Raw genomic sequence first — 13,361 nt, forward strand, 5'->3', positions numbered from 1 at the left:
TCTGTAAAACGTTCCAAGGACACTGAGGTGAAAGCCCATTTTGAATTCAGCTGCAAAACTGTAGCCGATCAAAGAGAGGGACGGGGGTTTTCTCCAGATGGAGAGGAGATGGAAACTTGCTCCTCTGGGTATGGTGGGGATTTGACTCTGAGAGAAACTGTAAGACATTATCACTCATAAAATCAATAGCACTAACTATGTTTACCTGCTGACACTAGAATCAAACCGCTGCTTCAAAACTGTAAAAGCATTTCTGTATCTTATTCATCTAACAGGATTCGATACACATCTAATATTATGGGTTTTTTTTTTTTTTTGGTGTCTAATCACACCATGACACTCACTCCTAAGAAGGGGAACTTACTGCAGCATTAAAAAAATAAGAATAAAAGCCATATGATATATTATTTTGTCTGAAAAGACAAAATTGTCATTGATTCTGCCCTCGTGTCCTGATTTTTCCTAGTCTGAGGCAGGATCATGACAGACCATGTTTTTGTACAAGCGCATGGCCTTGTCTTTGGAGACCTGTGCTTTGTGATCTCTTCCCTATGCCCCGCCCCCCCGTTGTTAACCCAGTCGTGTCTGATTGGTCCTATCTGTACACCTGGTCGTTCTTGATTAGTACCCCTATTAGATCTCCTTAGTGGCTCTGTACTTGCGTCGGTTCATGTCATGTGATTGTACCTCAACTGGTCCTACATTTTGTGATTGTTGTTGAGATTGTGCTGTACCCGCTGAAGTCCTTGTATTACCGTGAGATGTTTTTAGTTAGTATTTAGCAAGTCCTGTTTATCTTGTCGTCCAGTTTCCCGTTTTAGTTATTTAGTCTGTACCTTGCTCCGTGTTTTCCCCCTCGTGTGGGTTTGTTTTTCCCCTTTTGTATAACCCTTGCTTGGAATCCCTGTCTTGCACCTGAGTTCCTCCCTGCCAAGATCCTGACAAATGTAAGCCATGATTCACTTATGTTCTTCAGACAAAATTAATTCACACTTGTGCACAATTGAAAAATCATGGCCAAACAATGCCAGACCGCATTTTAAAATGGATAAATTAAGAATACACTTTAATAGAGAATGAGATCTGAGAGCTGCACCAGAGAGAGAAATCTATCAGAGAAAAAAGAATAATAATACTAAATAATTAAATAAATAAATACATTTCAGGATTTTCTTTACACACACATACACACACATAAAATTGAGGACATTATTCCTTTAAAAACTATTTAGTTAGTCAGAAGTGTTTTGAAACACGCAGCATTGTTCTTAGTTAGAATGCAAATTTTGTCTCTGTATTGGAGCACACTGGCTTATAGATAACTTTAAGACCAACATATTGATACTAACACCCAAAAAACTGACATTTTGTATTCATGGGGACTTTAAGTTGAGAGGAACTGAAAAGCAAATGTATCATTAGCAACCTTCACATACAGGTCAAAGGTCACAAGAGGATTCAGAAGTTTATAAGCCAGTTTGAGATAAAAACAAAAAAAGGCTGTTGAAAAGGTTAATGGTCAGATCACTGCACTCACAGTAATGACGTCAGTATCGATGGGACTCATCTCCACCACATTTGCTTGATACGGTTCATCTCGCCACATGGGGGCGTTATCATTTATGTCCAGAACAGTGATGTTCACCTGCAGTGGACAGATCCACAGACACATGCTTGTCATCTTTCACATAATGCATTGCTTCAGGTGATTTCAAATTTGGTGAAAACAGACAACCCTAATTGACACCTAATTTCAATAAGTAATTAAATATACTAATAATAATCATCACAATACATAATACAGTAAGCTCACTTATAGTTGTCTAAGTGTCTGTCTAATGTGGAGCAAAGGGTCAGCCGTTACCGTAGCGATGCCGGTTTTCTGCTGTGGTCCCACCCCTCCATCCACAGCTCTTACGATCAAAATATACTCAGACTTCAGCTCTCGATCCAGAAGAGCTGTGGTAGTGATCTCTCCTACACACACACACACACACACACACACACACACAGTCATATTCAGCTCAGACACACATGAACCTGTTTCAGGCAGCTGGACAAAACTCAAGATGTGGTGATAATTTACAAAGTAATATAGTTATTTCAATCTGTTTAGAATTGCAATTTAGCATTCTGAGTGACATCAACCAATGCGATCAGTTTGGGGCGGGGCTACCTGGATTAATTGAAACTTGTTCCAAAACATTATTTTGCATGACGTTTTCAAAACATATACAAATAAATAAATAAAAATTGTGATATGAAAATCTGTAACTATTACTATAACTACCGGTATACTAAGTGAGTTGTGAATGACAGCACTTATTTTTTGCGTAACTTCTTCATGCAAATGGGAATTCTGTTTAGGAGTATTCATGTCTTTTCAAAACTCTCAACCTTTTCATTCTGACTTCTTTTGGAAGGGTTTTTGCCTTTATCAGAAAATTAATTGGAAAAATAAATAAATGAATGAATGAAAATAATATAATTATATAAATATATTTAGTTTAAAATGTACTATTTCTGAGAAAATAAAATAAAAACAAATTTGAATACATAAATAAATACAATGAAAATGGCAACCAGCACTTGTAAATGGGCCAAGCAGACATGATTACTGACTGTATCCGAGTTATTTGAAAAGACCTTTGGTCTGTGAGACCCCAAGGAGGGCATTAGGGTTAAAGGGCAGGTGTGAGTGTGTGTGCTGTTGTCCACCTGAGCGAGTGTTGAGTCTGAACTGTGTGCTGCCCTGCAGGGAATAGATGAGAGAGGGCTGACCAAACTCCCGAGACGCGTCCAGGTCTGTAGCGTTCACAAACAACACCGTCGCTCCTGACACAAAAGAGAAGGGTAAGAGGATGTAAACAAGCCATCAGATAATAAATGTGGGAGACAGACAGTGGTATGAAGAGAAAAAACAGACAGGCAAAGCTTGAGGGATGGTCTTCAGACAGGACGTGGTTAGTTAGTGTGCAGTGCTGTGCATTGATGAAGACAGGGATTTCAGGATCATCAGAATGCGTTCAGTACCCATGACACACACAAGCACACAACAGAGTAAATGTAATTTCCATTTGATGATTGAAGACGAGTCTATTGTGTGGAGTAAAAGCATTGAGTGAATAAATGCATGAGAATCACACCTTTTTCCTCTGCGCACAACCTTCTTGTTCAATTAAAACATATAAAGGGGAAAATAAATCAAATAAACCAAGACTGAAGGCAAATATATTGAAGGAGTTTTGTAGTGTGTCCAGAACTATGCAGCACACAGAAAAAAAGACTAGGATTGCATTCCCTGAAAGAAACACAGTTCTTGTCATGTGGTGTGAAATTAGTGTTTGCACTCAATAGATAAAATAAATAATTAATTCAATAAATAATAGATTCAATAAATGCAAGAAAAACAAGTCCAATAACAAATCCTTCTACAAACAGACATAAAAAGATTAAATTCAGTAAGCAAATACTACTAATGAGCATTATTATTCGCATAATACTCACTTATAAATAGTGGGAGATTTTCAATAAAATACAATAAAATATTACCACAAAAACAAAACATTATTATCAAAAATTATATCATCACTGGCAAATAGTGGAAGATTTAATAAAATAAAATAAAATAAAATAAATGATTAGCACAAAAACAAAACATTACAAGGACAACATCAAAAACAAATAGTGGGAGAAAAATAAAATAATGTATATACATATATATATCAATTCACACATGTTTTTGTGCTGATTTATATAAATTAATTTTAATTTAGTTTTTATATATATATATATATATATATATATATATATATATATATGTGTGTGTGTGTGTGTGTGTGTGTGTATGTGTGTGTGTATAAAACTGTCCTAGCTCTGGGAAAACAGCACTTATTCACACAAACCATTTTATTAGTGTTGAACAGAACTAGTGCACAGCTGGCTGAGCATTGTAAATCATCACTGACAGGAATCTAGTTATGCTGTCATCAGGTTTGAGCACTCTACATGTGCTAAATGTTGATATATTCTTCCATTTTTTGATAATATAATTGTAAATGTACCTGCAACGATATTCTCGGCTATGTTGACGATGTAAGACGGGAGGCTGAACTCAGGTGGGTTGTCATTCTCATCCTGCAGAGGAAGAAGAGAAGAGATCAGTGTATTAGGTATCAAAAAAAATCTTTAAATATTAACTCATTAATTTTCCACAGGAGAAAAAAAAACTGCTTTTGGTTATAATTAAATGTATTGATGGAGTGCTTTGGGGGTTTAATAGAAACTCACAAGCTGTGGCGATGGGAAATTATTCAATATCAGACACATACACTGTTTTAACACTTTAATTCAGTTCAACATTCAGTAATAACACACACACACACACTCTCTCTCACACACACACACACACACACACACACACACACGGATGTGGATGTGTCAAACCCCTGCTGTTTTTCAGATGAAATGTGTCTAATCGGAATCATAATAAAAGAGCAGAGAAATGTCAGAGTGAAATTATCCATGGATTAACCGTTCCAGTCAACGGACCTCAGAGAAAACCCATGAATTCAGAATTAACACACAGATCACACAACGCCAAACTGGGTTTGTTTGTGTGTGAGCAACGGTTTTGGGTAATCTTTGTTTTCACCTGATTCTAAAATGAAAAGTAAAAAGCTCAAACACTTGTGACGTAACATTAATACTTGTCTTTAATTTTTCTTTATATACAAAAAAAGCTAAATTCACATGCAAGTCTGTAAACATTAAAATACTCACTGTTACAATAAGACAACCACATAAACAGCATGCCTGTTAATATGAAATTAGGGTAAAATCTACATCTATTTTTTTAACTTTGTTGCCAAAGACAATGTAACGCTAACCTTAAAACAGTGAAACTGACAAAAACAACTTTACAGCTCAAATAATATTTAAACAGTACATCTGTAATTTTATAAAATATAAAAGCATCACATTTCTAATTTCTGCTATTAAATCCTCATTCACTTTCATTGTAAGTGCCAAAGTTTGGGATCAGTATTAATATATCTTAATATTTTAAGAAAATCCAATCAAATTTAATAAACATATTATAATTATTAATTAATAATAATAATGAATAATAATTTTATATATTATATATAATTATAATTATAAGTTAAACTGTGAATTAATTTAATCCATATATATATATATATATATATATATATATATATATATATATATATATATATATATATATATATATATATATATATATATATATATATATATATATATATTTTTTTTTTTTTTTTTTTTTTTGAAACAATTATACATTAGTTTCAGGATTCTTTTATCTTTAAAAAGTTCTAAATATTTACAGAACTTATTTGAATACAAATCTTTTGCAATATTATAAAAGTCTTTACTGTTATTTTTGAGCAATTTAAAGCATCTATGATCAATAAAAGTATTATTTCTTTCCAAAATAAAAAATAATTACTGACCGCAAACATTTGAACGGTAGTGCAGCTGACATGATATTACAAACATCTGCATAAAGTTTTCCTCGAATCATCGTCCCACAGGATGGCACTCTTTCATGGTGCAGTATACTGAACAACATTGCCCCCGAAGGGTTAAGTGTTAAGTGTGACTCACAAACAGCTCTATGGTGACTGGAACAGTGCTGTTGAGGGATGGGTTCCCTCCGTCTCTGGCCATCAGAGTCAGAAAGATCAGTCCACCTGGAACCTGCTCATAATCCAGAGGACGATTCACCGTGATGACTAATAAACAAACAAACAGTTGACACGCAAATTGAATAAGTATAAAAACTGAAAAACAAATAAATCACAACATGCATACTAGACAGCCATCTATAATCCATTTATGAAACACCAGAGGTCACAAAGGCTTCTCTAAAGGCATTTTCACACTTTAAGGTGTTAAACCCAAATCCGATTCCTGAGCGATGGAGAACGAATAATGTAACCCATCACCAAAACGAACAAGCAGTGAAATCATATTATTAGGTGACTTTGATTTGAACACAGACCTGCGTAGCCCTCCACCACACTGATGCTGAAATATGACCTGAACAGAGAGGCGTAGATGATGGAGTAGGTCAGGATGTTATTGGGAGGAGAGTCCTCATCCGTCGCCTGAGAAACACACACAGAGAGACACAGAAGGTCATTATATCATTATCGTAATGACTGTTTCCAAACACGTTTCCCGAACACTCATACGTCCCTTTCTTCATCTGTTATTGTAGACAAAAGCAGGGAAAGCCATTCAGACTCATGCTTGGTTGAAGCTAACATTTAGCATTTAGACAAACAGAGCAATGTTTTTATAGCATTATACCTTGTTACTGTTAACTATATTATAACTACTAAAATGTTTTCATTAATCAAAGGCTGAAATAAAATAAAATACAATTTAATATTAGATTTTAAAAAACCTTTAAATTAGACATAATAGAAAATTAGAAATGTTGCCATGAAAAACAACTGACATTCTGCAAGGCAGAATCAGAAACGTACGTAATTTGTGCATAATGGTTTTATTAACTAAACACTAACACAAACTAGTCTAACAAACAAAGTAATAAACATACAATCCCTCATACAGGGGAATGTGTCTTTCCTTTGGAAAATGTAGTGAGAGGGAGAACTCTCAACATGCCATTGGGTCGTAAAGGTTTATCTAGTCTGTCTGAAGGGTCCTGGTGTCATTCCCAGACATGCTGGTGCCCAGTATGTTTATTAGATGAGGGATCTGTGATTATTTGTTAAACTAATGAATAACTGATTCATTAAATCTAAAGTCCAGACGCTACAGAAGGATTACAAAAACTGACAGAACTCTACAACAACACACATCGCCACCTGCTGGTCAGATAACTGCTGTCAAACTGTCAATCACAGCACAGATTAGAGCAGACAGAGAGAATTAAACACTAACTGAGACATACTGAACACTAGCAGAGTGAATGACCCACGATTACACATCAGAACATTCACATTCAACTCAAGGGCTCTGTCCTCATTTCACATTCTCGTTCTGATTGTGCTCGATTCATCAGTGCATGTGTTTTTCTCTGAAAAAAACTTTCCAACTCAGCTGACATCACAAATAACGAAAAATGTTCAACCCTTCCCATCCATTCTGATTCAAAGCATCCACTTTTTACCATCCAATCTCTACCTGAAAGACAAAATTAGACTCTGCCCTACATTTCCCATGAATAATATTTTTTTTTTCACCACAAACATCAGCTACAAAATTAAAATGTGTTGTTAACAGTGTTTCCTGATTCTTGCTTGTTTTTCTAAACTGTATATTTCTTACCCGGGCTCGGACTATTTGTTGTGGAGCCTGTTCATTCTCCAAGAGAGAACCCGTATACGCCTCCTTCTGGAAGACTGGCGCATTGTCGTTAACATCCAACACGTTAATGCGAAGGCGTCCTGTAGTCTCCTCCCCTCCTCCATCACGGGCCAGTATTGTTAGAGTAAAGCGTCTCATGAGCTCATAGTCCAACCGGTCTCGAAGAGTCACCCAACCCGTCTCAACATCCAATGAGAACCTGGGGGAGGAGTTAATATATGGAAATGAGTAACTGTTAACCAATTAATTGTTCGCAAGAGATATACATTGCTTTTAAAACCATTACAAGCGATTCTAAAATTAAATGTGCTTTTGATCTTTTCTTTTGTTAGTGAATTGCTTGAACTGGATGATTTAAGTCATGAGTAAGAATCAATCGGAGCGGTTCCAGCGTAAATGACTCAATTGAATTCGTTTTTCTGTTCCTCCACTTTTCGTGTCTTCAGCCATGTTTACATTACATTGTCAGTACTACTACTGGTTTAGCAAAAAACTATAAGGTTTACAAATAAAATATTCATATTTCCATTCCCAAGACAAAATCCAACACAAATCTACAAACATAGAGGTAACTGGTTTAATTTAATAGTGAAAACACTATAAAATGGATGGACGGACAGACAGACAGACAGACAGATAAACAGAGAGATAGATAGCATGAAGTAAACAGTGTGGTAGTATTTAATTTGAAACACAGCCACAGAAGAAATCAGTCTATGGAAACAGAAGAGAAAGGCATGCAAATCTACAGAGATGTGGATTAAATTAATCAGAGGAAATGAATGAATTAAACAGGATGCTGTATCAGTGTGAAAGGTCACAGTATGTTAATGAATGATAATCTCACTGGTCTGGCTCATCGCTGAAGTAATAACGAACCACTCCAAACGTGCCAATGTCATTATCCGTGGCCTGCAGAGAGAAACACACAAACAGGGAGCAATGGGCATCATCAAGACACATACTCTTGGTCATTGTGTATGTGAATGTGTGTGTTTGTGTATCCTTGAGTGTGTTTCAGTGTTTTAATATTGAGATGATGGTGTCAGCATCCCCTGTCCTACCCTACAAAGTACTCTGTTCTGCACGATTAACGCTGAACACACACACACACACATACACACACACACACACAGACGCTCTTCAGGAAGGACCATAAGGAGAAGAACTCTCCTCCATCCACCAGATGGGCTGGCAAGAACTGGGCGCCCTGTCCTCTGTCCCAAAACAACACAAGCTTTTGCTTCACCTCTTAAATTGTCAGAACTGCCTTTATAAAAGTAAAGGGGGGAAAAAAAGTAAAGATGAGTGACAACATATAAGTGGTCTCACTGACATGTTCACCCACACCTCCACACTCGCTCAGCCTTATTTCTGCTGCTGTTTAAACCCCAGTGAGCCACATTGATGTCTATACAATTTGGAGTGCTCTATAAAGACGGAAACTCAGAAATATTATACAGAAGTGCATGCACTGGAGACTTGACTCACAATTCATTACAAAAAAGTTTGACTTAACTCATTGCTAAGATAACAATGTTATAATCTAATGAGCATAAATGAAAGTGGGAAAATTAAGTGTTTCCAGAAACCACAGTGACAGATGCTGAATTTGGCACTCATCAACATCATAAAAACTGCCCGAAATGACATTGCATTTGACAATAAATACAGAACAGGAACATGAAGAGAGATCCCAGTAAAGTAAATAGCACATAGACAGCATAAACTGTGTGTGTCAGGTTGTGCATGTGGAAATAAAGTTCTTCAGTGCTGAAGGGAAACAGATTCAAACCTGACTTGTATCTTTATGCAAATTATTACAAAAGGGTGAAAAAACAAGTCACCACAGAAACAACAGCGCAGCTGCGGATGTGTGTGAAAGAAAAACAGAATATGACAAGTGACACTTCTCTTCTAACACACACACAAACGGCAAGTGTAACATCTGTTAGATCCTGATATAGAGAGAATTAGTTTTCTTTTTTGGAAATGATAATCTATCAAAGCAGATGTGCAGGTGTCTGTTATCAGACAGTTGTTATTGGGGCTTTATTTGGTCGACTGAAACTGATCTGTAGAGTTTTCCACAGCTATTTGCTGTAATTATATACATACACAGTCTCATTCTCAATAGACTTATGTAGACAGACTTTGCAAATAGACAACGTCTGGTCCAATTTGTAGCTTAATCGAGCCAAGAACTGGCCGCTTGGACAGGAAGAGACCATCTGATGACATTTAAAGTGACCAACCATAGTTTGTTTTCTTTATGTGACATTTAAGGCCAAAAATAATGAGGCCATAATAAGTGAGACAGGTTATACCAGAACCATCAGAAACATTAGTGGAAAACAAGAGTAATACCAAGCCATCCAAATATAAAAATATTATAGGCTATTTAATGGATATGACCAAAATCAAACATAGGAATATAAGCGTGTATAAACAGTTTATATATATACACACACACACACACACACACACAATTTAAGTATAGATTAATAATAATACACCTTTTTCTATTAAAATAACAAGAAGCTGCTTGCTGAAATAAGAATACAATATTTAATTATATATATAATTTTTACAAAATTACAACTAAATCCAAATGTTTCACAAATAAATAAATAAACAAAAACATTGGACTGTTAATCAGATTTAGAATGGATGAAAATGACCAATTAGCATCCAGAACTGGCACTGCTTGTTTCATTATCGATGATAAGGTGCGACTTCATTCCAATTTGCTCTTTCATTTAGTAAATTCTGTATGTTGTTTTCATTTTCTATATGCATTTCAATAATGATCTGATAAAGCTGAATTTTTATCCAAGCCTCTGCCAAAAATGTACAGTCTTAAGTCTGATCTTCAGCTAATATAGTGTCTCATGCTACACTGATGGGATATTTTTGCAGGAGTCTGTCTGCGGAGTCTATATTGGGTGTTTGTCACATTTGACAAAATCCCTTTTGATGTGTGTGAATCCCAGAGCTCGTGCCTGTAGAGTGTGATGGACTGTGCTTCTGATTCAATTATTTTAGACTGATTCGCATTGAAACGGGATGTCAAATTTGATGTTCTTTTACAGTTTTACTTAATTTTTAGTGGTGCTGATGTTAATGTCAAGGTAAGCGTATGATGTAAGAGCTTGTTGTCTAATTTCTCTCTCTGGCGAGCGTTCTGTGATGAATCACGGCTGGGTGCTGGTAATGGGGTTTCAGTTGACTGGTGGTGCTGCTGGTGTACAGGGTCATTGAGTTGTGCTGCTGTCAGTGCCACTATTACAATCCATGATTCAACCCTGCCCTGATGATGACCTCACCCTCTGTGTGTGTTTGTGAGTGTGGATCATGACCAGTGCTCGCCTGATGTCAATCTATAGTGTATTCAGCCAACCGGCCAAAACAGTTTGTTAGACGAAATGCTGCCAGAGTTTTACTGTGACACGGGTGGAACACCAAGGGACAGCAATGCTCACTTCCTTCGTCTCAATAACTGAATTAAACAGCCAATGAGCTTACACTTCTGAACGCATTCAGCCAATCAGTGTGATCTGTGAAGAAAAGAAACACACAGACCGAATAAAAGAAAGGAAGGAAGGAAGGAAGGAAGGAAAAAAGTAAGAAACAAACAAAAAACAAAGAACAAATGTACAAAAAACAATAAATAATTAAACAAATATACAAAAATGGCAAAAACAATTCAATGATTCAGTCTTTTTGCCTTTTTCTTCTCTTTAGCCTTCCTCAATAATTTTTTTCACAAACAATAACAGAATAAGCAAACAAAAATCAAACAAAAAAGAAAGCAAAATAAAATAACTGAAATAATAAGCAAATTAATAAACAAACGGACAGAAGAAGCAAGGTAAGAACAAAAAATATAAAAAAAATTGATAAGAAAAAAGACAAAGAAAAACTCAAAAGATTAACAGACAAAACAGAAAAAGAAAATAAATTAAACCAAATTTATAAAAAGAAAAACAAACAAAAGACTCTCATTTATGGACTTTATAAACAATTAAAACAACAAATGAAATAACAAACATCAGGATAAAAAAATAAAAAAATAAATAACCTAGCAAATAAACAAAAGATCAAACCAGCAAGCAAAAAATAAATGAAAGAATGTGATTTTCTAGGTCCATTGTCCTTTCTATCGCTCCTTCATGCCCTTTTGCAAAAACAAAATCCTCCCCTTTTCTTCAGGCACTGTCCTCACAATTCTCTCTGTTTACCCCTCTCTCTCTCTCTCTCTCTCTCTCTCTCTCTCAGTGTGATTGACAGGCCCATAAGTGCAGTGATGACAGTGCCGGGGCTCCGGGTGTTAGTGTGACAACCGTTGCTACGATGACAGGAGACTTAATGCAGGTCAGGTGAGACGGACAGGGATCAGAACGGAGAGAGGACGGCAGAGGTGATCGTATCTCTCTCTCTCTCTCACTACTCCATCCCTTTTCCCTGCTCATCTTTTCTGCTCAGCCTGCCAAAGACACACACCTGGATCTCCAGACACCAGCCCAACAGAAACACAAAGACACCAAACTTCATAAAAAGAGCAGAGGAACGGCCTGAAGACTGAACTGATAGTTTAGACCAAACCCTGAAAAAAGACTCTGACTGACACATGTCAGACATCTCAGCGTAAATGAAAGCGAAAGTGACACCTGGGTGAGAAGAGACCCTCAACAGAGATCCTGCTGTGACAGATGAGACAAGAGACCATCCACAGAACAAACAAACAAACAAAAAAAAAGCCTCTTTTCATTCACTCAAATCCAAACAGCCAACAACAGTTAGTGCCATGACCATAATACAGAAACAAATAAAAACAAAAGTAACTACAATGTCTCATTTTGGAATAACTGTAATATTTACTTAATTTCCTTAAAGTCTTCTAGCTTTAATTATCTGGATATGTATTGCAAGTCTTAAGGCCCTCCACACCACAGCTACAAATAAAATTAAAATAACTATATCAGTATCCACACTGTTCTGTTTATTATAAGTATGTGCTTCACCTGCTGCTTTGAATGGTGAAGCTCCTTAAAGGATGGATTCTGATTGGCTTACAGTAATAAAAAATAAATAAATAAATAAAACTTTTTCAAAGTGATTCAACTATATTGTTCCTCTGTGTTATTATCATAGCTATCATCATTGGTGTAGAAGGGCCTTTACTGTGTGTGTGTACACACACATTGCCGTTTAAAAAAATGGGATCAGTAAGTACTTAGTTTTTAATACATAAATACTTTTATTGGAGACAGATGCATTAAACTGACCAAAAGTTACAGTAAAGACATTTGTTGTGTTTTTCAATTTCAAATAAATGTTCTTTTTAACTTGAAATCTCAGATTTAAAAAACTCAACACATAAAGCAATGCAACTGCCTTTTCAACACTGATAATAATTTCTTAAACACCAATCAGCCTATTAGAATGATTTCTGAAGGATCATGTGACACTGAAGACTGGAATAATGATGCTGAAAATTCAGCCTAGCCATCATCCAAGTAAACTACATTTTAAAATGTACAGTACTAAAATAGAAAACAGATATTTTAAATTACAATAATATTTCACAATATAATTAATATGATGATTTTAATTTAGTTCATATTAAGTTAATTTAGAATCAATGAGTTAGAAACAATCAACAGAAATTACTGAGCAGAAACACGGAGCTGAATCTACTTGCAATTAGTTTAATCATAAAGTTCACTCTTTCCAAAAAGCACATTAGGTGAACTTAATGACGAGTTTTGAGAGACACCATTAGCTACTTGATGGAACAAGTTTCCTCGAATGTTTTGAGTAAATTCGACTTATTAGGACACTCAAATGAGTGTGTGTGAGAGTATTAGTCTCGGTGGTCAAAGTGGATCTGTGACTAAGCTGTTAGTGACACATTAATCCAACAGAGCGATCTGCCAAAACACACACACATCGAGGCCTACACTCCTCTGAGACCC

The 13,361-nt window shown here is 35.8% G+C and overlaps 1 protein-coding gene across 1 annotated transcript in view; it reads right to left on the minus strand.

Annotated features, from left to right (window-relative positions):
- The window catches only part of cdh23 (cadherin-related 23), a 200,694-nt gene that overhangs the window by 58,319 nt on the left and 129,014 nt on the right, over nt 1-13,361 (minus strand). The window contains exons 13-20 of the mRNA XM_026257924.1: nt 8,231-8,295; nt 7,345-7,582; nt 6,047-6,152; nt 5,650-5,777; nt 4,065-4,137; nt 2,719-2,835; nt 1,865-1,977; nt 1,538-1,645 (exon numbers count right to left, since the gene is read on the minus strand). Coding sequence (XP_026113709.1) covers nt 1,538-1,645; nt 1,865-1,977; nt 2,719-2,835; nt 4,065-4,137; nt 5,650-5,777; nt 6,047-6,152; nt 7,345-7,582; nt 8,231-8,295 — 948 coding nt within the window. The remainder of the gene's footprint in view (nt 1-1,537; nt 1,646-1,864; nt 1,978-2,718; nt 2,836-4,064; nt 4,138-5,649; nt 5,778-6,046; nt 6,153-7,344; nt 7,583-8,230; nt 8,296-13,361) is intronic.

Source organism: Carassius auratus, unplaced genomic scaffold (assembly GCF_003368295.1).
Source record: "Carassius auratus strain Wakin unplaced genomic scaffold, ASM336829v1 scaf_tig00214573, whole genome shotgun sequence".
NCBI lineage: Eukaryota > Metazoa > Chordata > Actinopteri > Cypriniformes > Cyprinidae > Carassius > Carassius auratus.